Raw genomic sequence first — 27,724 nt, 5'->3', positions numbered from 1 at the left:
CAACAGCAACTGTTCTTTGCCGGGGTAATCTTTCCAAAACATAATTTCCAAATACATAATTTCTAAAACATAACCCTCTCCTGTTTCAAAAGATTCAAATTCTTCATCTATTTCAGGACAAAACCCACAAATTTTAGCATAACATCCCAGAACCTTTTTACCTCTCTCGTTTCGCCTCCCCTCACTTTTACTTTTCTACTGGGTGCTGGCCCTTGGCTTGCCATTTCTCCACACCACTGTACTCACCATGCCCTTGGCCTATTGTGCCTTCCCCTTTCTTAGCCCCTTGGCAATTCCTGCCTATCCTTCCTGTCGTAGCTCAAGAATGATCTCCATGAAATAGAATTTGATGGTATTACCTCTAGCACTATGTGTACTTGTTTTATGGCCCATATTACACTTTGTTGTGATGGTTCACAAGTTTGTCCTTGTTACTAGGTTATAAGCTTCTTGAGGACAGTGTCTGTCTAGTCACTGTGTATCACAACACGTAGGATACCTCTGGGCGTATAGTATATGCTTAGTAGGTATTTGTTGACTGACCGACTGACTGAGTGACTATGACCTGATCTCTTTAAGGCTCTGACAATCACCAGAAGAATAATTCTAGAACAACTACAATAAAGACTGTACAATATCCAGCCCTGAGGTACCCAAAGGTGGTTTAGGAAACAAAGAGACACTGGCTATCTTGAAATAATTTTTAATGTTTTAAAATTTAACTAGTGCACACAATACATGTTTTAGCAGAAGAATGAAAATGTGTGTATGGTGTTTAATAAAATTGACATTACAAAACAAGACCACGTTAAGAAAACTTGAAAAGTAGAAGTAAACATTTAAGTAAAACAAAACAAAACAAAAAAAACAAAAAACACAACATGCTAAGGGATATGCTTTTAAAATCCTAATAAATGTAGTTGCTTAAATCCAGACTTGAGACATTGAGATTTACTTTGGGACTTAAAAAAGGAAAAATAAAGCTGCAGAATGCCCTTCATTTAAAATGCATTTAAAAAAAATGTCTGCACATTGTTTTCCTGCTGGCAATTGCAATATAATCAAGTATATAAGAATACCGGCTGGATTCCAATCTGATGATAAAAAAAGTACACCACCTGGTCTTCCTGTTAAGTATACAGTTTACCTCAAAAAGCAACAAGAAGTCACACTACATATTACTTTTCCATGTCAGACCCTCCCTGCCACCCATACTCCAAAGTGAACAGAGTTGAAAACTACTTCAACTTAAGTGAAAATGAAAACAAAAATCTTTAGCACCTTATAGTTTCTAAGCACAGGACAACACGGGCAGAAGGGAAATATAGGAAGAGGGGGTGGAAAACGGGTAAGACCAGTGATGTGCTCTTCAGGAAAAGTTACTTATATACAGCTGCTCAGATGGATAGAATGGCTGATTTATATATTGGTCATTGTGAGAAAAAAAAAAAGGACTTTCAAAATTTCCTCAAATTTTGGCAGATCCCTCCAAAATGTAAAGTTCGGAGGTAATTTACCCACACAATCATTTCCTAGAACTTTATAAAATAATTAAATAGCACCATAATGGTGGAAGTCATAGTGAGGAAAAGAAGGTAAGAAAGAAAGGAATGCTCCTTTTTAAGTCCTACCCACTCTTCCCCACCAGACTATGAAGATTCAATGAGTCCTTAGAGAACAAAATAACCAAAATGTGTTTGATGGGAATAAAGTACTTTCTAGACGGAGTCTGCCCAGACTGGAGTGTTTCCCTTAACATTTCAAAAGAAGTATTCAACTCCAGGACAAGCCGATTTCTCTAAAATCCCAATGACAGCCAGTGCCGGCTTGGCCAAGTTTTGCTTTAATGCTCAAGAATGTCAAATGATAATGATACTTAGAAGAGCATCTTGGTCACAGCGGGGTAAGAATTTAATCAGCACAGGGGGCATTTGCTAGCAAGTTATATGGTTAAAAAAAAAATCCAAAGTTCAACTATTTCTTTTTCAGATGTGAACTTCACTGAGAACAGTGATCTCCTGGGGATCTGGTTTTATTGTTAACTTCCCTTCTTATTATAAATAAATCAATTCAAACCACTCCTGCCTTATGTAAAAATACCAAAATCTTATATAAACCTTACCTATGGCCTGAGAAATGCAAGGACATTCACTAAGATATTTGTGCAAAAGTTGTTTCTCTCAGAGGGCAGGATAAATTGCAGGCAGAAAAACCAACCTCTAGAATAAAATTTTAGAAGGGATTTTTTTTTTTTCTATTTTCACTACATGAACAACTTTTATCTAAAATTTTGTACATAGCTTTAAAATATTTTTAATAAATTTAAGTTCTAGACAAATACTGACAATTGGTAATATAAAATGTGATTTGGTACATTTGTGGAATTTGAAGACTTACTATGTAAGTTTCTATTACACATTAATAATATTTAATTGTACATTTCAAATACAATTATGCTTACTTCACATCATTTATTCAGAACATCAATCCCCTTGGTTATTCTCACGACTTCCAACCCTTTAAGAAGTTGTACCAAAATTAAAAATCATTAGATTTGATAATGACAAGTGAGGAAATACAACTCCTTAAGGTTGAATGAATAAGCCATATATGAATACTTAAGAAAACCTTACAAGTATTATATAGGTAATATAATTACAAATTGCTTTCTGTCCATTAAAAACATCTCTTTTGAACTTGAAAATATGCATGAATAGGGTCTATACGATGTGCATGTTTTCTGCAACGCTAATATTACTGGATTTCACAAATTCAGGCTAACACTGCACCACGAACAGGACTGAGAATGTGCCGCATCTGTAATGCCACTGGTGGAAACAGACTGGGTACCAAAGTGCTGGATTTCCAACCTCGCATCCAATGTCAGTTTCTCTTTAGTTAGAAGATGAGGCATCCGCCTTTCCCATGGCTTCCTCGCCGAAGAGCAGCTTTCGAAGTATGTTTGCATAAAATGGTCCGTACACTTGTTTGTTGAGATTCACAATGTTTGCATATTGAGAGCCTAGCACTTCTAGCTCCTGTTGAATGACGGCAAGGCCTCCTGGCACGGGAGGCATGCATTTTTGAGGACTTGGAAGACAAAGTAGGCTTTTCATGTATAGTTGGATTCGTTTATCTGGGGAAAAAGAAGATATCTTTATCTGTCCCATTATTAAAGAACATGATTTTTAAAAAGAAATGAGAAAAGTAATTATGGGGGCGCCTGGGTAGCTCAGTCAGTTAAGTGGCTGCCTTTGGCTCAGGCCATGATCCCAGGGTCCTGAGATCAAGCCCCACGTCGGGCTCCCTGCTCAGCGGGAAGCCTGCTTCTCCCTCTCCCTCTGCCTGCTGCTCTGCCTACTTGTGCTATCTCTCTGTCAAATAAATACAATCTTAAAAAAGAATAGTAATTATGGTAGGTGAACTGCAGTAATATTCTCAATTCTTTGCCCTCCCTGTATCCACGCTCTTTATGAGGTAGCTTTGCAGCTCTTCCCATTGAAGGCTGGAGACTGTTTCCCCATGTCTTGAACTGCGGCCGGCCTTATGGCTTGTTTTGGCTGATAGAGAATGTGGCAGAAGTGCCGGTATGCTAGTTGCATGCAGAGGCTCCAAGTGCCATGGTTCACATCTGCTTTCTCTACCCACCACTGCACATGAACAAACCTGGGCTAGATGAGAGACCACATCGAGGGAAGTCCAGCTGTTCCATTGGAGGCCGTCCTAGACCAACCTATAGACAACAAGCTTGCAAACACTTGAGAGAGTCCAGGCAAGATCAGCAGAGCTACCTACCCAAGCCACAGCTGACTGCATAAACAAGCCCAGATGAACTACCCGGGTGCCCCACAGACTTGTGAACAACACTGTATTTGTGGGTTTTTTTTAAGTTCTGGAGTTTGAGGTGCCTTGTTACACAGCAATGCAGACAAAAAAATGTAGAGTACTTTTGGAGTAGGACAGGGACTCTTCTACAAAAACTTAATACTTAATGTCCATGATTTTAGTCATGTACATGAAAGCTGAGTTTGTAAACTGGCACTGCTAGTTCAGCCCCACACAATGTTTTTTTGGGGGGAGCGGGGGGTTTAGAAATAGAAACTCTTTAAAATCATGGGATTTCACATAGAAACCCAAATTTCTGGTTCCTCTTGAAAAATGTAGAGATGCAAACTTGGGGGCCCAAATTACCACATGACCAGGGTGACCACACATCCAGGTTTTCCCAGGACAGTCAGAGTTTACACCTGCTGTGCTGGCATAATTAACAAGAATGCTCTAAAAAGTGTCTTGGTTTGGACAATAAATTATACAGTTGCCCCACCTATGGCCAACAATCTGGAGGCACTGAGGAGGGGCTGCCCCAACTGGCACTCCAGCTGTCCGTCCTCTCCATCCTCCTACTTCCCTGCTTCAACGCAACTGCATGTGGGCGACTTTACAAAAGGATGAAATGCGTAAGTAAATGAGGCTGCAATAGTCCCGGACAGACCAGACCCTCTACAGGCCACACTGCCTCAAGGACTTCTTTTGGAAATGGAAACTTCACAAAGGAAAGTTTACTAAAGAGAACACAGTGCACAGGATATGGACCATGATGACATTAATGAAACTCTTGTCTCCAAACACTTCTCCCAAAAGTCACACATTGCAGCTAGGTCTGACCTAGAATTCTAAGTTCCCAATGTCGCATGTCTTGTCTTAGCCAGAACTGTTTGCTCTTACTAGACGACCCTTCCCTCTCATCTCATCTCTGCCCAAAGTCCAAAACATCCTTCAATGCCAAGCCTAAAGTTACTTCCTTTCTGTGGCTTTCCCTAACATCCGTCAGACAATCATGCCGTATTACGGTTACTTGAGAACATATGTCTCTCTCTCTCTCTTCTTAGACGTAGAGCTGCCTGAGGGTGAGGGCTGTGTCTTTTTTATCTTTATATCCCTGGTCTGGCACATGGCAGGCACATCACAGATGCTGACTGAACTGAAGTGAGAATGGAATGAAAAAGCTCCGTAAAGGTGAATACATCCAACAGAGTCAGCGAGAAATGGGGTGGGCAGTCAAAGAGGACTTGGCATCACTCATAATTTGTCAACAAGAAGAAATCATTCATGTTAAGTATCACTTATACAACTGAAAATTACTTTTAAAAAACAGAGATAGCTACAAGCATGCAAATAATCTACATAGCAGGTAATCTATAAATAATTTTTCCCTAGTTTTCATATGCATTTGAAAAAAGCTGATTTGAAAGAAACCTTTTCTAGCTATCTTTTTAAAAGGCTAAGAACACAGTGGGAGTTGTAATCCCATTCTAAATAAACAGCACATCAAGAACAAAAGAAGGCAGGGTCACCTGGGTGGCTTTGGTTAAGTGTCTGCCTTTGGCTTGGGTCATGATCCTGGGGTCCTGGGATCATGCCCAGCGTCAGACTCCCTGCTCAGCACAAAGTCTGTTTCTCCCTCTCCCCACCTTCCTACCCCACTTTGTGCCCTCTCCCTCTCTCTCTTTCAAATAAATAAATAAAATCTTGAAAAAAAAAAAAAGAACAAAAGAAGGCAGACTATGGGTACCACAAACAGGGAAGGAAAACCAAGGCTAACTGGTCCTTCTTATGTCCCCGGGTTCCTCTGAGTGCTTAATTTACTCCAAGCCTTCTGCAAGCAGAAAATTAGTCAATTGTGTACTAAATTTCCTGTTAGACTGGTTGCCTGACTCTCAGGAGCCCAGGTCTGTTTTCGTCACAGATATGGTCCAAACACCTTCCTGCAAGATTGTTTAAAGAAAGAAACTCTTTCAGGGGCGCCTGGGTGGCTCAGTTGTTACGCGTCTGTCTTTGGCTCGGGTCATTGATCCCAGGGTCCTGGGATAGAGCCCCGCATCGGGCTCCCTGCTCTGCGGGAAGCCTGCTTCTCCCTCTCCCTCTGCCCCTGCTTGTGTTCCCTTTCTCGCTGTGTTTCTCTTTCTTGTCAAATAAATAAAAAAATAAAATCTTTAAAAAAAAAAGAAAGAAAGAAACTCTTTCAAAACTGTTATTATGCTGACAAGTAGTTCTGTCTCCTCTGTGGATGAGTCAGTTTTTAGGCCAAGACTAAAATGACAGAAGTGTTTGTCCAATTAGGAGCAGCCAAACTGAGACCCTGCCAAAGGCGTGCCCTTGGCTTCCAGAGTCGAAGGAGAGCCGCTCAAATGAGTCATTCGAGTTTCTAGGCAACGATACTTTGAATGAGGTTAAAAATGCTTTCAGTTTGCAAAACAGCAGAAAAGTTGGACTAGGGATAGCTGGGTGAAAAAAAAAAGGTGCTTTACCGAATTTTAAGAGGCCACCTTGGGGTGGGGCATCTAGCTAGGGCATCCCAGCTCCCTTCCTTCTGAAATTGCAAGTGCTTCCTTTATCTAAAGCAAGGGCACAGAGGACACCTGGATGCTCCGGCCACCATGCCAACCAACAGCAGGGCTCCAGTTCTGACTATAGTGCCCACCAGGAGTGGTTAAGAATATGAGCTCTGGAGTCAGACTGGCTCATTGAGAGTCCTTTGTCTGTAGCCAGTTGGTTATGTGAGGTACGCACCCAGTCTAAGTCTCTGATGCACTCACCCCTTGCACAAATACAGTTGATCCTTGGACAACATGGGGGTGAGGGGCACTGACCCCTCCCACGCAGTCAAAAACTTGCATATAACTTTTGACTCCCCAGAAGCCTAACTACTAATAGTCTACTGTTGACCAGAAGCCTTACTAATAACATAGTTGATTAACACATATTTTATACACATATTATATACTTTACTCTTATAATAAAATAAGCTAGAGAATAGAAAATGTTACTAAGAAAATTATAAGGAAGAGAAAATACATTTACAGTACTGTATCAAAGTAAATCTGCATATAAGGGGACCTGTGCAGTACAAACATGTGTTGTTCAAGGATCAACTGTACTTATTAAATGTCATCTGTGGGTCCAGCCTGGTACAGGGACATAGAAGACAAGAGACATGCATTCCATCCTCACAAGGCCTGCGCACCAGTGGGGGCCAGTGGTATGTGGCAGAGACTGCAAACGGTCTGCCCCTCCTCCTCCCAGCTATGGGCTGTTCTGCTGGAGACTAAGGGCCATGAGGACACACAGGGGTCGGCAGTGAAGGCATGCACGGAAGGCCTCAGCCCCGAGTGGCTGCAGCTATGGTGTGTTTGTCATTGTCGTCCAGAGTGATCTCTTGGTAACCCACAGTGCTGCAACCAGCACTACTCCTTTCTGGGGAGGGGTTAAAGCCTTGAGCTTTTACGGCCTAGATCTCCAGCATTCCATGTCCCCAGGGGTAAGGATGAGAGAAACTATGTGAGAGCCTCAAAAATAATAATAACAAGTATTTGTACTCTTAGGGAAGTCAGTGTCGTACTTTGAGAACTTGCAGATTAGTCCATAGTTCCAATTCTATGCTCTTTTCCTCTTTCTGGTCTTTATTCCTCTCTCTCTATAGCAGACACTTGCTTTGTGCCCCACATCACCTTCTCCCCCTCCTTCTGGCCACATCACCCTGATTTGGTCTGGGGCAAATCTTCTCTTCCCTACTCTCAGACCAGGTATTGCAGGGAAAGTGGACTCATCCTGGCTCCAGGTACTGAACACACGTCTCAAGCTCCGGTTCCTTCCCCTCTGGCCACCAAGACTGATTCAAGAATGTGACTTGACCTACAGTCATGCCAACGGGAGCCAATGAGACTCAATTCTGGGGTCATTATTTGGGCCTACAGTGAAGCCAATACCTTGCTTTCCACTTGACTTCAATACAGAAAGGTACAGGCTGGAGCTGAAGCAGTCCTGCCATGATGGAAAGAGTCAATCTGTGAAGACAGCCAGCCCGAAGGGAGGCAGTGCTGAAGGGAGGAGCTGGGGAGACTAGCGCCGGTGACACAGTCTGAGCTCTGACTATGCTGCATAGGAGCCAGCCCTGCTCTGCTCTGGTTGGTTATAGGAGCTAAGGCACTTCCTTTTTGCTTAAGCTAGTTCAGTCCTGTCACAGGTCACAGACAGTCCCAACTGATGCCTTCTCCGCTTTCCCAACTCACCAACACAACTTGACACAGAGAGGGTCACTTGCCTAGGAATCAAGTACCAAAAAAGCCCACCACCATGCCCCTCCAGTTCCACAGCCTCTTGACTCATTGTCTCTTTAAACCTGGCTGAGAAAGAGGCCTCAGCTTGCTTAGCCTCGCTCACAGCAGAACTGGCATCTACTTTCTTGAGCATACTGCCGGCTGGTTTGGATTGTCACACTGATCTAGGATATTAACATACTGGTAGCATTATGGTATTTTCTTCATAAAAATCTCCTGGCTGGATAGTAAGACAGAAGGCCCTGGAACATTCCCCCACTCTGTTACATATATACACAGAAAAAGCAGTGAGTCCCAAACCTTTGAAAGTACAATTTCTTTCTTTACGTTTTTAATATTTATTCTCCAAAAGGAAGAGGTCATCTGTTTAAGACTAAAATGTAACTGACACTTGACATTAGTCAAAACCAGCAAGTTAAAGCAAATTGGAATTGAAATGGAAACCAATGAAAACACGAGGACCCACCAATCAAGGACCAGATAGGATTGTCCTCCTCTTCGATGCTTGAAAATTGACCTATGAGATTAGCTTGGACCTCAGCATTTAAAATGGATAAATCTCTCTCCACCAGGGCCTTGTTAACCTCAACACAAGTCTGAACACCAATAGAATTCAGGACTTCCTTCAAGTTAAAGGTCCTAAAAAAAGCATAAAACAAAATCGCATCAGGAATAGTTTTTTTATTCAGCAGTTTTTAAATATTTTTCAATATACCAACTTGTTTCAAATGTCTGTCATTTTTCATTTACACACAGTAAGTACTTCTATTAGCATGAACTTGGAATATAGTGACTCCTCCCAAGCACCAAACCTACGTGTAGCAGATTTTTAAATGCTTAAAACCATTCAATTCTGTAGGTACTGTTTAGTTAGGAAAGCAGAGTCAGAAAAGTGTGGTCCCTGAAAATAAGTCTCGCAACCCCATTTTCATGCAGGACCATCAGAAAATACCTATTTACTTCTTAAAATAAACCTTTTTGTCTGAGCAGATTCATTCATAGATTTTTTTGTTGTTGTTGTTAAATCTATGCTTATAAAATGAAGAATCGATTCCTTTATCCATGCCTGAACAGTGAATCTATAAAACCAGTCAAAAACAAGAAATGAAGGGACGCTGGGTGTCTCAATCAGTTAAGCGGCCAACTCTTGATTTTGGCTCAGGTCATGATCCCGAGGTCCTGGGATCAAGCCTTGTATTGGGCTCTGCACTCAGCCAGAGTCTGCTTGAGGTTCTCTTTCTCCCTCTTGTTCTACCCCTCCCCCCACTTGTGATCTCTCTCTCTCTCTCTCTCTCTCCCCCTAAAATAAACAAATAAATCTTAAAAAAAAAAAAGCTCATAAGAAATGAAGATATTTAGAGGTTTATACCATAATGACAAATTACCTAAAATTCTTGATCTATCATGATCAAAGATAAGAAGCTTCTTCCTATTGTTACTTTCAAGTAACCAATCAAAAATCCCAGAAAACCATAAAAAGTAATTGGCAGTGGGTTATTTAAGAGGTAAGAAAAAAGAGGTAATTAGAAAGGGCATGTGTTGAGTCCACGCTATTGGGGAACAATGATTGAAAATGGTCTCTCATGATCCAGAAATGGTCTTTAAGATAACTTTGTGCAAAATGGAAATTAGAGGATAAGAGAACAGGGGTGGGCATGGGGGATTAAAACAATGAAGCAATCGGAGAGGCAGAGCATCTATAAAGAGATGATTTAACAACTAACTAGTTATTAAAAGTGAACATTTATCGAGCACCACGTGCCAGACACCTGCACTAAGTGCTTCACAGTGAATCATCTTAAGTTCCCACATTTGTAAGTTGGCACAATTATCCATTTTTGCAAGTGAGAAAATGAGGCTCAGAGTGATTCGGGAACTTGTTCAAGGGTACCTAACAAGTCAATAGCAGAGCTGGGACTTAAACCGTGGTCTGTCTGACCTGAAGCTTGACTTCTCAGTAACCACTTTGCTATATGCTTTATATGAATACTTAAGCAGCACTGTGGGTTCTCTAAAGGCTTAATAAAAATTTCTGGAAAGTAATAGTTACCCTGTGTGGGGAAATGCTAAGGTAAGACCAGCTGCAAACCTAGAGAAGGTTTCTTTTCATTATACGTCTTGGGTCCTGGAATGTGAAGTAAATGAGCTTGGCTGATTAGCACAGAAATAGTAGAAAGGGCAGGGCCTTGACATAGTTGGGCCAGGCCTTAGGCCTTGATTTGCCTTTTTTCTCAATGTGCAGCCCAAGGCAAATCCTATCCTCTCTCTGACAACTTTGGATGCTATAATCACTCAGGGCACTGTTGGCTCTTAATATTTTAGGCTTTTATCAAGTAATCTTATGTGCTTTCTCAATAATGAGCAGGAGGATGGAAGGATAGAGGCGTCTCCCTTCAAAGACAGGAATGAACAATGTAAGTCCTTGAAAGCACCTGAAAGGGGAACCAGCAGGAGGAGCTGACCCATATAAGACCCATGAAAACTTCTGGTCATTGACTAAGACTAGGAATTTTCTGACTTGGACAGGATTTGCAACAGGATGATCTAAATGAAATCCAAGGTCTGATACTGGGCAACGAATTTAGCAAAAACAAGAGCTTTACTGGACTTGTGCAACATCTCTGAAGGACAGGATGTCACTACTTCTACTAAAGAGTTCATAGCAGGCTGGATCAGTCAAGTTGGTAAACATTCCATTGCAGAAAAATTATGGAGTCAGAACAACTGAGTAGGAAAGCCTCCCTGATAGGGCCTTCTAAACCCTCAGCTTGGAATTCTGATTTTTGTTTGTTCCACAGCACCGTCAAAGAAGAGCTCTTGCACAGGCCCATCCTAAGCAGAAATAGGACACTCACCCTGGCATTTGTCATGGAAAAGATCTCTCCCTTCTTATAAAAGGACATCTAAACCTCCAGAGATATTAAAAGAAATTCTAGAAAAAGAAGGTGTAAGATAAGCTTCTCTAAAGTACAGTCCTAAATATTACACCCAGACATCCAGGATTATTCACCATCTCTGAAACATACGCAGAGCCTTAATATGAGGATGAGCAGATAAAAACACATGGAACTTACTCTTTGTTCATGCCTTCAAGTAGAACAGCTGAAATCCTTTTTAACCTGTTTGCAAGCTCGGGGAGGCCTTCTGTAAGAGCACCCACCATGTTGTTGGTAATTAGGGACAGGCAGGCAATAATTTTCAATTGATTCAGCTTTTCTGTCAGTTCCTGAAGACGTGCTCCATCTGTCATGAGTGTCTAGCATATTTATTTTAAATGTAAAAATAGAAAGGGAAGCTCAATACCATGAAAATATAAAACAAGCAATGTTACATCCAAACTCCCATTTCTATCTGATTTCAGGAAAGTCATTAAACCACGTGCAACACTAGACAGACTAGCTGATACACAGATCGAACTAGAGAATTAAAATATTGGAGAACTTGAGGGAAGGAAAAAAACCCCACTCACCTCTGGTAATTCTTTTTTCTGATAATCCCACTGTAACAGTTTTAAATAACTGTTATTTAGCACCAGTGTAGGGCTCAGGCTTGGCTTAGAGCTGTTTTCAGCCCCAGGAGTTAAAGCAGTCTCAGAAAGAGAAAGTAGTTCTTCATTTACAGATTCTTTTATCCATTCTGTAGTTTGATCAAGAGCACCTGAAAGTGAAAAGGCCACAGATTTGTCCTACAGCTATTAGATCCCTTGCGTGCATTCTACATGACAGATGTTAGGTTAGGAGCTGGGCATGAATGACAAGACAGGCACACCCTTAAAGGAGCTTATAGTCCAGATGGGGAGACAGCTGTAAACCAACAATTACAGCAGAATACAATAAATGCAAGAAGGCACAGTGGGAGTGGAGGGAGCAGACACTGTCCAGGACAGAGTCTAAGAAGAAGAGCTCTATAAGTGACACCTAACCATACAAAGCCTTTTTTCTCAATGTGCAGCCCAAGGCAAATCCTATTTGGCCATGGTCATGTGTGAGCTGGCTCCTGCCTACCCACCCAATGCCATCTCCAGGCCAGGCAAATGGCCCATACAAAACCGAGAACAGTGAGAGAATACGGCACATTCTGGATGCTTCGAGCATATCTGTATTGCTGGTCCATAGAAAACAAGGGAGAGTGGTAGCAGATGGCATTGGGTGGGTAGGCAGGAGCCAGCTCACACATGACCTTGAATTTTGTGCAGAGAAGGTATTTAGACTAAAAGCATTGATTATTAAACAATTTTGGATCCTGGACCCCCTGAGTGTCTGATTAGAGCTATGCCTTTCCCAAAATGCACATTCATGCTAGTGTGCACACCTTATTTTATTTTTGACTCAGTTCTAAGGCTTCCCATTAGAAACAATTTGCTTTTTATACCACATTTCTTATAAAACTGTGTATTTGGTAGAATTTATAAGGTGGAAATTGCTAAAAAAAAAAAAAATATGCAGACTGAACACAGGTGCAGATTTTTTAAAAAGCACCAGAGAATGAAATACAGAATAGTAACCCTGAAATTCTTCTTCAGACCCAGCGCTTGAACGGGGGTAATCTGTGAGCGGCAATACACTAGAGCAACACCACCCCAGAATTTCACAACTTTGCTTCTCCTCAGTTGGCAAATGTTCTTGGTTTTTCTAATTCTGTTCATAAAGATGTAAAAGACTTGTAGTCTTTTGTTTAAAGGACATCCAACAGAGAGAGAGAGTGAAAATCTTGGTGGATATAATTACAATGTGGCGTTAATAAGCATTTATACTGCAAGCTTAATCATTTACAGCTGACACACTTAAAAGCCCATTTAGTTATCTCAAACAAAAGCAACAGTGTACCATAGTGGTTCTCAATTCTGGATGATTTTAGGATCACCTGGGGAGCTTTAAAAAGAAAGATCTTGGGCACAGCTTCTGGAGATTCTGATTTAATCAGTCTGAGATGGGGCTCAGGCATCTGTGTTTAAACACCCCAGGTGATCCTAGCAGGAAGCCAGAATTGAGTATGACCAGTAAAGCAGAAAGAGCACAAGTTCAGAGTGAAACATCAGCTTTCCTCTAAGGGATCTATCTGCAGAGATGTTACTCCCACAAGCTAGTACATTGACTGCTCTATGTGGCTCCAAAGCCAAGGTCAACCCCTTGAGACACTTGTACCCTTGATTTTTCATGTAGGCAGTAATTCTCTTCATCCACTCATTTATTCAATGACAACTGAGCACCTAATGTACACTAGGTTCTGTACCAAGTGCTGGGGATTCATAGATGAGTAAACATGTTCCGTGCACTCAAGAAGCTCTTAGTCTACTAGGAGGGAGAAACACAAGAACAGGCAATGGCTTTACAGGTGCATTTACCTAAGAATTTCCCAGGAGCTATGGAGGCCCAGGAGCACTGCACCTGAATTCACTCTCCACCCAATACATGCTTCTGGTTTCTTGCCAGGGAGGCTTGGCCTAACCCCCCTGATACTATCTTTGGTTCTCTAAATCTAAATCCTTCCAGTCTTTACTGACCTCACCTAAATCTCTCTTTCTGTGGGAAGCCTTTCTTGATCATATGGACCCATCCTTCGCTCACCCTTCTCAGAGCACCTATCTTTGAATTTTTGATCTGGCTGTCATTTCTCTTAAACAGCTGAACTAAAAAAACAGCTTCTCTACTTTTTAAAAAAATTGTTATTAAATATTTCATGTGCATTCATCTCAATTTCATCTCATTAATGAGATCACTAAAGAGTTCAATCTATGATCTTTATTTTTTATTTCTCTTTCCCTTGACTTAATTCATACCACAACTTGATAGGTATGTGAAATGTGGCTTTATTTTGGCGGACACATTTGCTTTGGAAAATACTCAGATTATCTTTCCAGTGGTACTTGTCACATACTGGGTGCTCTAAAAGCCTCTGCTCTGTGTCTGGCATGAGAGACCTGGTAGGTTTCCAATTTAATTCACCATCTCTGGAAGTAACCATGGGCTTAAAGAATGCCTCAAATAGTCTTGTTCAGACTGACAAACTGATTGGTCCTGCAGCTATCTTTCCCTCCCCACTGTCATCCAGTAAAATGTTTACTAATATACACAGTACATGCAAATCAAGACAAATTGTTTTTTGTAAACTCTTTCACAAAGCAGAGAAGGGAATACTTCTCAATTCATTATTTTATGAGGCCAGCTTTGCCCTGATACCAAACCCAGACAAAGGTATTAGAAGAAAATTACAAAGTGATCTCTTTCCAAAAATACAGATGCAAAAATCCTTAAGAAAGTACTAGCAAGGTAAAGTATTAGCAAGATAAAATAATGCACTATGACCAAGGGGGTGGGATAAACATTTCAGGATTGCAAGGTTGGTTTAATTAGAAAAACATCAATCACTGTAATTCAGCACATTAACAGAATAAAGGAGAAAAAAGATCTCTTCAGTAGATACAGAAAAAGCATGTGACCAAATTTAACATGTGACTTATTTAGATAAAAACTCTCCACAAACTAGAAATAGAACTTCCTCAACACAGAAAAGGACATCTATGAGAAGCTGCAGCTAACACCATACTTAATGGTCAAACAATGAACATTCTTCCCCTAGAAAGGCAAGGATACCCTCTCTCATGACTACTACTGAACATCTGATTGGATGTCCTAGTCAGTGCAATAAGGCAAGAAAAAGAAATAAAAGGCACACAGATTAAAAAAAGAAGAAGAAGAAGAACTAAAACTGTCTTTATTTGCAGACAAGATGATTGTATATGTAGAAAACCTAAGGAATAGTCCAAAAACCTACTAGCATTAATAAGTTAATTTAGCAAGTTCTCAGGATGCAAAGTCAATATTCAAAAATCAATTATATTTCTACATACTAGAAAATAAAAATTTTACAAAATACTATTTATAACAGCATCAAAGAACATAAAATAAATGAGATTAAATTGAACAAAATAAGTATAGGACTTGGGGGGGCACCTGGGTGACACAGCTGGTTGAGCATCCGACTCCTGGTTTTGGCTCAGGTCATGATCTCAGGGTTGTGAGATCAAGCTTCATGTCAGGCTCCCGGCTCAGCAGAGTCTGCTTAAGTTTCTCTCTCCTTCTCCTTTGTCCCCTCCCCCCTCAAATAAATAAATCTTAAAAAAAAATAAGAACTAGACTTGTACACTAAAACTAAAATATATTGCTGAAATCAATTAAACTTAAGTAGACATATCCAATTCACAAATTAGTAGACCCATTATTGTGAAGATGTCAATTCAACATAATTCCAATCACCATCCCAGCTGGCTCTTTTGCAGAAACTGATAAACTAATTAAAAATGCATATGGAAATTCAAAGGACCTAAAATAGGCAAAACAATTTTGAAAAAGAAGAACAAAGACGGAAGACTAACATTACCTGATTTCAAGACTTAGCCTCAATAATCAGGACTGTGTGGTATTTAGTGAAGAGAAGACACAGATCGTAGGATGGAATAGAATCCAATAAAAAAAAAATGAAGTAGTGATATGTGCTACAAGATGGGTAAATCTTGAAAATATTATACTAAGTGAAAGAAGCCAGACACAAAAAGCCACACATTGTATGATTTGATTTATATGAAATGCCCGTAATTGGCAAATCCATAGAGATGGAAAGTAGACCAGGGGTTGTCAAAGGCTAGGGGAAGGGAGGAATAGGGAGATATTGGTAGTGGGTGTGGAGTTTCTTTTTGAGGTGATGAAAATCTTCTGGAATTAAATACTGACGATGGTTGTATAACCTTATGAATATACTAAAAACCACTGAATTATACACTTTTAAAAATTTGTGAATATCGTCAATTGATTTTCAACAAAGGTGCCAAAGTAGTTCAATAGAGAAAAGGTAGTCTTTTTCAAGAAATGGTGCTAGAATTGGATATACATATGGAAAAATGTGAACCTTGAAATATAATTACCTTGAAGTGTTTCCTAAGCCTAAAACTATAAAAACTTCTAGAAGAAAACATTCAAAAAAGTCTTCATGACCTTGGGATATACAAAGATTTTGTAGACACACCACTAAATGCACAAATAAAAGAAAAATTTTATAATTTGGTCTTCATCAAAATTAAAAATTTCTCTTCTTCAAAGGGTAGTGTTAAGAAAATGAAAAATGTAAGCCACAGATGGGGGGAAATTTTCATAACATATAAATCTGACAAAGGATTTATTTCCAGAATATACTGAGAGCTCTTCAATTCAGTAATAAGACAACCCGGTTTAAAAACAGGCAAAAGATTTGAATAGACACTTCACATTAGAAGATAAATGGCTATTTTACATATGAAAAGATGCTCAACATCATTCATCATCAAGGAAATGTATATTAAAACCCAATGAGATACTACTTTCACACCCTCTATAAAAGGTAAAATTTAAAAGACCAATAATACCTAGCGTTGGTGAAAATGTAAAGCAGTTGGAAATAGCACAACCACTTTGGAAAATAACTGCTAGTTTCTTATAAAGTTAACCATATATTTAACATAATGACCCAGCCATTCCACTCCTAGGTGTTTACCCAAGAGAAAAGAAAACACATGCCCACATAAATACTGGTACACAAGTATTCACAGCAGCTTTATCCATAGTAGACTAGAACCAGAAACAACGCAAATGTCCATCAACAGGTAAATGGATAAAGTGTGGTATAATCATGGGCGCCTGGGTGGCTCAGTCGTTAAGCGTCTGCCTTCGGCTCAGGTCATGATCCCGGGGTCCCGGGATCGAGTCCCACATCGGGCTCCCTGCTCGGCGGGAAGCCTGCTTCTCCCTCTCCCCCTCCCCTTGCTTGTGTTCCGGCTCTCGCTATCTCTCTCTCTGTCAAATAAATAAAATCTTTAAAAAAAAAAAAAAAAAAAAGTGTGGTATAATCATATAACAGGATGCTTCTCAGTAATACAGACTATTGATAAATACACAACATGGTTGACTCTCAAAAACTTTATGTTGAGTAAAAGAAATTGGACAAATAAGCGACACACAGTGTGATTCCATTTCATATGAAGTTCTACAGGAGGCAAAGCTAATCTACAATGATGAAAATTATATCAGCATTTACCACGATGGAGGAGGTTGACTGCAAAGGGCAAGAAGGTTCTTTTTGGTGTGACAGAAACGCTTTATATCTTGTTTGTAGTGGCAGTTACAGGATTCTTTTGTCAAAACTCACAGAACCATACACTTAAAGTGGGCACATTTTATTGCACATATAGCATATTTCAATGAAGTTTAAAAAAAGGGATATAGGTTACAGGTTGGCCAACTAAGTCACTGAATCTAAACCTAGTAAATGCAGGTTGAAATCGCATAAAGCTTCATCAACACTAAACACACACGCAAATATTTACATTATGTAAAAGTCACCGATTGTGCTATTTAGTGCTACAAATAGCAGACAGGGGAATGTCCTGTAAAATCTGCCAGTTTAGTGTGAATGGTTTTAGTATTTGAGCCTTCTAAGATGGATGCATCAAGGGTATCCCCATATGGATTCTTCAAGGAATCCAATTCCCATCTCTGCTGACTTCTAATAGGGTACCTAAGCATGAAATCTGGTACATAAGCATGAACTCTGAGTGACCCCTAAAAAGGCAACAACTCCACATCCTGGATCTGGGGGATAGCCTGTATAATTCTAAGCAGAGAGTATGCACATAAACCAAGAGAATGCTGCAGAATTATGTGAATGGAAGACCCTGAGGTTGTGCAAAGATTTAGATGGCTCCCATTTTCAATATTCTGGAAAATATTCAGACTAAATACTTCAATTTCCAGTTAGAAGAATATAGTTCCCTTTACCCATGACACCTGCTCTATTATGCCTAGTAATACCTCACCTCCCTTCTTTTGATATTGATTTCTTTTCTTTTTTTATTTTTTTTCTTTTTTTATTTTTTTAATTTTATTTATTTATTTGAGAGAGAGAATGAGACAGAGAGAGAGCACGAGACGGGGGAGGATCAGAGGGAGAAGCAGACTCCCTGCTGAGCAGGGAGTCCGACGCGGGACTCGATCCCAGGACTCCAGGATCATGACCTGAGCCGAAGGCAGTCGCTTAACCAACTGAGCCACCCAGGCACCCTCTTTTCTTTTTTTAAAGTAGGCTCTACGCCCAACTTGGGGCTTGAACTCATGACACTGAAATCAAGAGTCACATGCTCTACTGACTGAGCCAGCCAGGCACCCCTTGGTACTGCTTTCTTTGAGAAATCATTTTCCCTCCTTCCATGGTTTCTTTTATAAACATCAATTAAGAGGCCCCTGACCAGGCAACGCCCCTGACCATGGGTTGGCCTAGCTGAATCATATGCCCATCAAACTTTCTTGGGATATGATTGGTGACTACAGCATTCAAGGATGGACCATTTTAAAGTATACATTAACTGTTCTGATGAAGGGGCTAGGAACTTTCCCTTATTTTTCCTGCCTAGATTCCTGATGCTCTCCTGGTTTCTGGCCTTGTTCAGGCTCAGGTATTTTGGCTTTTTTTGTGAACTGCCCCCGTCCTTCCATTCTCCTCCTTTTTTGCTAAATCAGCCAGAGTTGGTTTCTGTTGCCTGCAGTATAACCCAGCTGATATAACACAAAAGTGAAAAATCCAAAGAAAGTAGCCAAAGCAGCAGCTTGGTTTAGTCTTGGCTTGGATGTAGTCCTGGCTTCCAGTCCTAGCTCTACTACTTATTAGCTGTGTGACTCTCTGGTGTTTGGGCAGGCCATTGTTGAGCATCGGTTTGCTCATCTTCAGAATGTTCCATTAGTAGTTCTTAAATACCTTGTGTGCCAGGCAAAGAAAATAAAAATGCAGTTTGATGTGTTTTTGAAAAGTGTTTATGTCCCACAGGATTTTTGAAAGAATCACATGAAATGAAGTTCTATGAGAACGTTTTATCAGATATAAGATATTACCTAAATAAATAAAAAGCTTCTCTTTCTGAGTATCTTAGAAATTACTTTTGCTCTGGTCCCTGAGGGGTAATCTGTTATTCTTTCCACAGGTAATTTAGTTGTTGGACCTGATGTGGTTATCTTGTTGATGATTAGTACATGCATCCAATCACTGCTTAAGGCTTTCTTGGCTGTACTTTAATCAGGCAATTATATAAAATCTCTCTGTTGGCAAAATAAAGTATTTTCTGGAGTCAATTCAGAAATCTAGAGTGCTTCTCTGTATTAACTTTCCAATAATTATTTTATAAAAAATCACGTACACACAAAAATCCAACCCTTTTGTCCTTCTGCATGTTACTATGAGGCTCTTATTCTGATATTAGGGCACAGTGATCGACTTTTGGCAGAGCGACTTGAGGATATAATTAACAGCTGACATACACTCTGCTTCCTGGACTCTTGATTTCTCTGGGAACATATTTAGAGCTGGGCAATAATGACCTATATGCACAACTAGATTTATTCTATTCTTAAATCTCTTAAAATATCCAAGTCAATGTGAAAAGTACAAATGAACTGCAGGTCACTAAGCCTGGGTTTTAAGGACAGAAACAAATCATTTAAATAAAATTGTAATTCAAACCAATATTAAGGAATTTGCTCCAGATGACAAGCTATCTTGATTCAAGACACGGAGACATTTGCACACACATGTATAAACATGTACACAGGCGCACAAATGAAACCAAACAATAAAACACTGGAAAGGAAAACACTGCTACAAACATAGTTACTGTAGTTCAGGTTTCAGATTCAGGTTCTTTGTAGGGTTCTATTTCCATTAATCCCTCTCTCCCCTTTGGAGCTAAAACAATACAGCCCTGAAGTCACAGAATTTTGGTTGTGGAAGGATCCTTAGAAGTCATTTAATCTTATCTGCCACTCAGTGCTAGCGCTCCCTCTGCAGATGGCCCAAAGAAAGTCAGTAGCTCATTTGAAGACAAGTAGTGTTGTGTAGCGGTTCAATGTACATGCTCTGGGGCAGAGACATGTCTGGTTTACTCAGGCGTTAGCAGTCACCTAGGGTAAGTACCTTAACCCCAATTTCTTCATTTGTATGTTTTTAAAGATTTTTTATTTATTTACTTAAGAAAGAGAGAGAGAGCACAAGCAGGAGGAGTGGCGGAGGGAGCTGGAGAAGCAGGCTCCCTGCTGAGCAGGGAGCCCAACGACGTGGGGCTCAATCCCAGGGCCCTGGGATCATGACCTGAGCCGAAGGCAGACGCTTAATGACTTAGCCACCCAGGCACCCCCATTTCTTCATTTATAAACAGTGAGTGATAACAGTGCCAGATTCATAAGGCTTTGTGAGGCCTAAATGGGATAATAAAGGAAAAACATCTGGCACATAGTAAGGACTTGGTATATAATAAGTGTTCAACAAAATGATAGCTGGCACTATTACTAGTACTAATATAGAGGCCCATTCCAAGCTTAAAACAGCTCCAGCTGCTAAAAAGGTCGAAACTGGCTGCCTGTGCTTTCCCTCCATGGATCCTACTCTGCCCTACAGAGCTTAACCCAAGGTCCCTGAATCAATAACAACAGGAAGGCAGTGCTCCTGGCCCATGTGCATCTCCTTGTTACCAAACAGAATGTGCACAGCTTCATGGACTATTCCTGCTATGACCCTCCACGAGCCAGGCCCTTTTCCCTGGACATGCTCCAGACTCTTGGAGCCCCTTTAAAAGTGGTACCTGTTTGGCTTTGTTTACATTAAGGCTACCATATTGACTAGCTTGGTAGAAAAGCTCAGTCCACGAGGGGTGGGGGTGAAGTGGGTGGATCATCTAACAGCCTTATAGTGTAGTGAATTAAAGCCCAGAAGCTAGTGTTAAGAGTTTGCCCATGAGGGAATCCGATAAGCCAGTCTTTTGCCAGCTGTGCAACATCTGGCATCTCAATTCCCTCGCCTGTGAAATAAAGGGTTTAACAGTACCTACTTAACTAAGTAACTGCGAGGTTTCATTGAGGTACCACATTCTCTACTCCCAGGCTTTCTTGACCCCTCTTCCAGTCCAATTTTAATGCCCACTAGTTCACGAACCTGCTCCCATCAGGGTTACCAAGGATCCTCATGCAGTCATATCCAGTGGTCAAGCCTTGGCCTCCGTTTTTCTTGACCACTTAGCAGACTGATTATGTCTTCATTCTCCAAACACTTTGTTCACTTGTCTTACAGAACATCACCAGCTCCTGGCTTCCTTCACCTCTCTGGCTACTCTTTCACAGTCACCTTTGCTGGATCCTTCTCCTCTTTTCGAGCTCTAGATGCTCTAGAGTCCCAAATCAGGCCTCTTCAGTATTGACACTCACTCCCCATGTAATTTCATCTAGTGTAATATTGTGGCTAAGAGCATGAACAGTATAGCCAGACCACCTGGGTGAGTCCCAGTTCCATAGCTTACAAGTTGTGTCATGGATGCAAGAGATCTAACCTTTCTATCCCTCAGTTTCCTCATCCGTAAAATGGGGAGTAATTTCCTAAAGTTGTTGCAAAGATCAAATTAGTTAATACAGGTAAAGTGCTTAGCATGTGGTAAGCACATGTTAGCTATTATTCAGTTTCGTGGCTTTATCTATCATAAATATACTGGTGAGTCCTGAATGTATACTCCCAGTATCCACCATTCCCCTGAACTCTCGTCTCTTATATCCACATGCCTACCTGACGTGTCCATGTTGATGCCAAACAAGATCTCAAAGTTCATATATCTAAAACTGAACCCTGATTCCATACCACCTCCCTCCCTGCCTTCCCCTAGTTGCCCCACCTCACAAATAGCCATCACTATTCACCCCTGCTGCTCAGGTGAAAACCTTAGCATCATCTTCAACTCCTCCCTTTTCTCCTTCATCCAACTTTCAGCAAATCATTTTGTTCAACTTTCAAAATACATCCAGAATCTGACTTGTTCATACTACTTCTGCCACTGCTACCTGGACCATTAGTTCTTGCTGGAGCAACTGCAATACCACCTACTTGGTCTCCCTGTTTCCCTTCCTCATTGCTCCGGTATGATCTATTCTCTACCCAGAAGCCAGAGTAGTCTTTAAAAATGAAAATCACATGTTGCCCTCCTGCTCAAAACTCTCCAATGACTTCCCATCACACTTGGAATCAACTCTCAACTCTCATTTCCTAGCAAGGCTCAATAGGACCTGCCTTTGTCTACCTCTCGGCCTTGTCTCCTCCCACTCTCTCTCTGCCTACTTTACTCCAGCCACATTGTCTGCTCTTGTCTGTCCATCTTCACGTGCCAGCTTCACACCTTTGCACTTGCAGCTCCCTCTGGCTGGAATGTTCTTCTCTCACATTTTCACATGCCCCTTTCCTTTGCAAACTCTGCTCAAATGTTACTTCTTAGAGAGGTCTTCCCAGTCTACCTTATCTTAAAAAACACCACCTCCCCAACTCCTGCCCCATTGCTCTCTGCCCTTTTTTCCTACTTTTCTTCATAGCACTTAACACATCTGACAATATATGTTATTTGTTTGTTTGCCATGCCTACTAGAATGTCAGCTCCTCGGGGGTCACAACATTGTTTTGTTCACTACAGTATTCACAGCAACTAAGTAGTGTCTGGGATACAGCAGGTGCTCAATAAATATATATTTTTTAATGCATGAAGAAATGAATACTGCTTGGCACAGTTCTTGGGACATGGGCAGACAGCTATAAATTTGTGATGTCGATTTTAGAAGTTAAAAAAAAATGTTTAACAGAAAAGCCAAAATTCTTTAGTGATACTCAAGACGTCAAAAACATAAACACATCATATTTCCACCCAATTTCAACATATACACATTATATTGTACTTACTTGGAGTTTCTTCTAAAATTTCTTGGAACTTGGTTCTCTCATAATCCACCAACTGGCGTTGAAGATGTGGTCTAAGACTCCTAATTGTAAAATTGACCATGTCCATTTTCATGAGGTCCAGGACATGAAATATTTGTCTAAAAATTTTAGAGTTAAAATAGTTAGAGAGGTGATTAAGAAATTAAGCTGAAATTCATTAACTGTGATCTATTTTACAGACTGGAAAAGATAAACATCCCCAAATAGTTTTGAAATTCCCATTGCCATTGGCAAGGTCACTTTTCATAGAAGGCATTACACTTGCATTCCAAATGTAATCTTCACAGATCTCAAGAGTATTTGCTTTAGCAAATACAATACTTCCAGCTGATCCATTACACCTGGCCGTAAACTGATAGACACTAAGAAGCATAAACAATGAGTCTTAATGAGACAAAGAAGATTCAAGAAGGAATTTTCATTGGAAAGCCCTGAAATTTTAAGGAGTCTGAACGAAGTGTACATGGTTTCTATTCCTACTGGAGTTGGCGGGGGGTAGAGAGAAAAGAAAAAAAAAAGGACAGGGCAGGGAGGCACAAAAATACTTAGCTTTGCTATCTGGTTTTCTTCTAAGATCAAGGATTCCTTTGGGAGACCAGTTATTACTCTGCGTTGCTCAATGCCCACATTCCCTTTTGTTTTGTTTTGTTTTTTTAATATTTATTTATTTGAGTGAGAGAGAGCATGAGCAGGAGGGGCAGAGGGAGAGAGAATCTCAAGCAGACACTGCACCGAGTGTGGGGCCAAATTCAGGGCTTGATCTCATGACCCTGAGATCATGACCTGAGCCAAAAACAAGAGTCAGACACTTAACCGACTGCACCACCTAGGTACCTGCCCCCCCCCCCACACTTCCCTTTTGAATGAACTCAAAGGAATTCTCAGAAAATGCAAGCAGCAAAAGTGCTAACCTCAGCACCTCCACGATGTTGCTGGTAGCCTTGAGCTCTCTGATATCGTCATCTCGCACGGGAGCACACAGCTTTCCCATTGTACTGATGACATAGTTGGCCAGGCCTTGGATGTCAACAGCACTGTGCTCAGCCTGTTGTCTAATGAGGTCTGTGTCCAAAACTTCACAGATTTGGTTGCGAAGTCTGTTGCCGCCAGGAGTCAAAAAAGAGAGGAGAATCTACATAGGGAAAGGAAAGTTAACAGCATTGTTACATGAATAAGGGTTGTCATTTTTTACTTCAGTGTCTAGATGACTAAGCTCCTTGTCCATATTTTAATGCCCTGGATGCCAAGAAGCTTATACTGACTGGTGGTGGGTCAGAGGAGCACTCTAGTGTCTCAACTCTAAAAAGAAAGCTCTATCTTCTGAATTAAAGTGCCCCCACCCCCGCCTCCAACCCATGGAAGTTACTGAAACTATCAGAGTAAGAGCAACTGGCAAGGAAGGAGTATTACTGAAATAACTTCAGAAAGTTTACATTGGGGGAGGAGCAAGATGGCAGGGGAGTAGGAGACTGAAATTTCCACTCATCCCAGGAATTCAGCTAGATAGTGAACAAACCATTCTGAACACCTACGAACTCAACAGGAGATCGAAGAAAAGAATAACAGCAACTCTCTGAACAGAAAAGCGACCACTTTCTGGAAGGTAGGATGTGCGGAGAAGTGAATCGGAGGCGATATTCCGGAGGATAGATGGTGGGGGAGGGGGCCTCCGTCAGCCGCTTCTGGCAAGTGATAGAGCCGTGGAGCACAAAATCGGAACTTTTAGAAGTCGGCTCCGCTGAGGGACGTTGCTCCAGTGGCTAAGCAGGGGATGGAACCCTCACGGGACAGTGTGGTCTCAGGACCCTCGGGGTCACAGAAAGACTGGGGGTGTCTGAGTGCGGCAGAGCTCCCAGGTATCGGAGCGGGGAAGCCGGCTGCAGAGATGGAGCCCAGGCGTGGGCTCTCAGCTCGGGGTTGCCATAAACCGTGATCCGCGGCAAGTCGGGCCACTGCTCCTCCAGCAGGGACCCAACAAGCGGCAGATCCGGGGAGACTCCCCTTCCTCCCCTGGGAGGAGCGGCGCGGGAGCGCACCGCAGGGATCTGCTGGGTTTGGAGACTCCACACGGGGTCGAGTGCCAGAGATAGAAACGCTGGGTCACAGGCGGGGTGAGCACGGAGTGCGGCCGGAGACCGGGGAGATGGGAGTGACTGACTGCTTTTCTCTGGGGGCGCACTGAGGAGCAGGGCCCCGAGTTCTCGGCTCCTCCGGGGTGGAGATTGGGAGGCTGCCATTTTCACTCTCGTCCTCCAAAGCCGAATGGAAAGCTTGCAGGGAACAAAAGCTCCCGAGAGCAAACCCGAGCAGATTACTTAGCCCGGACTGGGCAAGGGCGGGGCAATTCCGCATCCGGCAAAGACTTTGGGAACCACGGCAACAGACCCCTCCCCCAGAAGATCATCAAGAACAGCCAGCCAAGACCAAGTTTACCCATCAATGAGAATGGCAGAACTCCAGCGCTAGGGGAATACTGCACATAGAATTCATGGCTTTTTTCCCATGATTCTTTAGTCTTTCAAAGTTATTTTTTTTTAACTTTCTTTTTCTTTTTTTGAACATTTTCTTTTCTTTTTTTTTTTTGAATTTTTCTTGTTCCCTTTTTCAACCAACATCTTATCAATCCCTTTTTTTAAAAATCTTTTTTATTTTTCATTTTTAGAGTCATATTCTATCCCTTCAGAGTAGTTAACCTTATTTTTGGTATATATATATATATATATATATATATATATATATATAAGTTGTTCTCTCCTTAAAATTTTGGGATACAGTTTCTTCTAACAGACCAAAATATACCCTAAATCTCTAATGTATGGCTTTGTTCTAGTCTTCTGCCTGATCCCATTCTCTTCCCTTTTTTTTTTAAATCCTCTTCTTTTTTTTTTCAACCAACTTCTTATCTTATCAATTCCTTTTATAAAATCTTCTATAATTTTCATCTTTACAGTCAATATATTCCATCCCTTCATAGTATTAACCCTTATTTTTGTACATATATAAGATTTTCCTTCTTTAAAATTTTGGGAGGCACTTTCTTCTAACAGACCAAAATACACCCAAAATCTAGTGTGTGGCACTGATCTATGCACCAGCCTGATCATATTCTGTTTTTTCGTTGTTGTTATTGTTTGTTTGTTTTTATCTTTTTCTTTTTCTTTTTTCTTTCTTTCCCTTTCTTTTCCCCCAGTTTCAGGTCTCTTCTGATTTGTTTAGTGTATATTTTTCTGGGGATGTTGTTACCCTGTTAGCATTTTGTTCTCTCATTCATCTATTCTCCTCTGGACAAAACGACAAGATGGAAAAAATCACCTCAACAAAAAGAACAAGAGGCAGTACCAACTGCCAGGGACCAACTCAATATGGACATTAGTATGATGTCGGAACTACCGTTCAGAATGATGATTTTAAAGATACTAGCTGGGCTTGAAAAAAGCATGGAAGTTATTAGAGAAACCCTTTCTGGAGAAATAAAAGAACTAAAATCTAACCAAGTCGAAATAAAAAAGGATATTAATGAGGTGCAATAAAAAATGGGGGCGCTAACTGCTAGGATAAATGAGGCAGAAGAGAGAATCAGTGATATAGAAGACCAAATGATGGAAAATAAAGAAGCTGAGAAAAAGAGAGATAAACAACTACTGGATCACAAGGGCAGAATTCGAGAGATAAGCGATACCGTAAGATGAAACAACATTAAAATAATTGGGATCCCAGAAGAAGAAGAAAGAGAGAGAGGGGCAGAAGGTATAATGGAGCAAATTATAGCAGAGAACTTCCCTAATTTGGGGAAGGAAACAGGCATCAAAATCCAGGAGGCACAGAGAACCTCCCTCAAAATCAATAAAAATAGGTCAACACCCAGACATCTAATAGTAAAACTTACGAGTCTCAGGGACAAAGAGAAAATCCTGAAAGCAGCTCGGGAGAAGAGATATGTAACCTACAATGGTAGAAACATTAGACTGGCAACAGACCTATCCACAGAGACCTGGCAGGCCAGAAAGGACTGGCATGATATATTCAGAGCACAAAATGAGAAAAATATGCAGCCAAGAATACTATATCCAGCTAGGCTGTCATTGAAAATAGAAGGAGAGATAAAAAGCTTCCAGGACAAACAAAAACTAAAGGAATCTGCAAACACGAAACTAGCCCTACAAGAAATATTGAAGGGGGTCCTCTAAGCAAAGAGAGAGCCTAAAAGTAACATAGACCAGAAAGGAACACAGATAATATACAGTAACAGTCACCTTACAGGCAATACAATGGCACTAAATTCATATCTTTCAATAGTTACCCTGAATGTAAATGGGCTAAATGCCCCAATCAAAAGACACAGGGTATCAGATTGGATTAAAAAACAAGACCCATGGATATGCTGTCTGCAAGAGACTCATTTTAGACCCAAAGACACCCCCAGATTGAAAGTGAGGGGGTGGAAAACCATTTACCATGCTAATGGACACCAAAAGAAAGCTGGGGTGGCAATCCTTATCTCAGACAAATTAGATTTTAAACCAAAGACTGTAATAAGAGATGAGGAAAGACACTATATCCTACTTAAAGGGTCTATCCAACAAGAAGATCTAACAATTGTAAATATCTATGCCCCTAACATGGGAGCAGCCAATTATATAAGCCAATTAATAACAAAAGCAAAGAAACACATCGACAACAATACAATAATAGTGGGGGACTTTAACACCCCCCTCACTGAAATGGACAGATCGTCTAAGCAAAAGATCAACAAGGAAACAAAGACTTTAAATGACACACTGGACCAAATG

General features: G+C 40.9%; 1 protein-coding gene across 5 annotated transcripts in view; it reads right to left on the bottom strand.

The window, feature by feature from the left end:
* Positions 1 to 687: 687 nt before the first annotated feature.
* Positions 688 to 27,724, bottom strand: part of TCP11L2 (t-complex 11 like 2) — a 47,695-nt gene continuing 20,658 nt past the window's right edge. For all 5 annotated transcript variants that reach the window (XM_078076511.1, XM_036083151.2, XM_078076514.1 and 2 more), the window contains 6 exons: positions 23,846 to 24,066; positions 22,896 to 23,032; positions 11,587 to 11,774; positions 11,192 to 11,373; positions 8,584 to 8,756; positions 688 to 3,136 (listed from right to left, as the gene is read on the bottom strand). In XM_078076511.1, the coding sequence (XP_077932637.1) occupies positions 2,895 to 3,136; positions 8,584 to 8,756; positions 11,192 to 11,373; positions 11,587 to 11,774; positions 22,896 to 23,032; positions 23,846 to 24,066 (1,143 nt within the window). In that variant the 3' untranslated portion in view covers positions 688 to 2,894. The remainder of the gene's footprint in view (positions 3,137 to 8,583; positions 8,757 to 11,191; positions 11,374 to 11,586; positions 11,775 to 22,895; positions 23,033 to 23,845; positions 24,067 to 27,724) is intronic.

The sequence above is a fragment of the Halichoerus grypus genome, chromosome 6 (assembly GCF_964656455.1).
Source record: "Halichoerus grypus chromosome 6, mHalGry1.hap1.1, whole genome shotgun sequence".
Classification (NCBI taxonomy): Eukaryota; Metazoa; Chordata; class Mammalia; order Carnivora; family Phocidae; genus Halichoerus; species Halichoerus grypus.
Note: the sequence above shows the minus strand (reverse complement) of the source record. Positions and strands in the feature narration are given on the sequence as shown.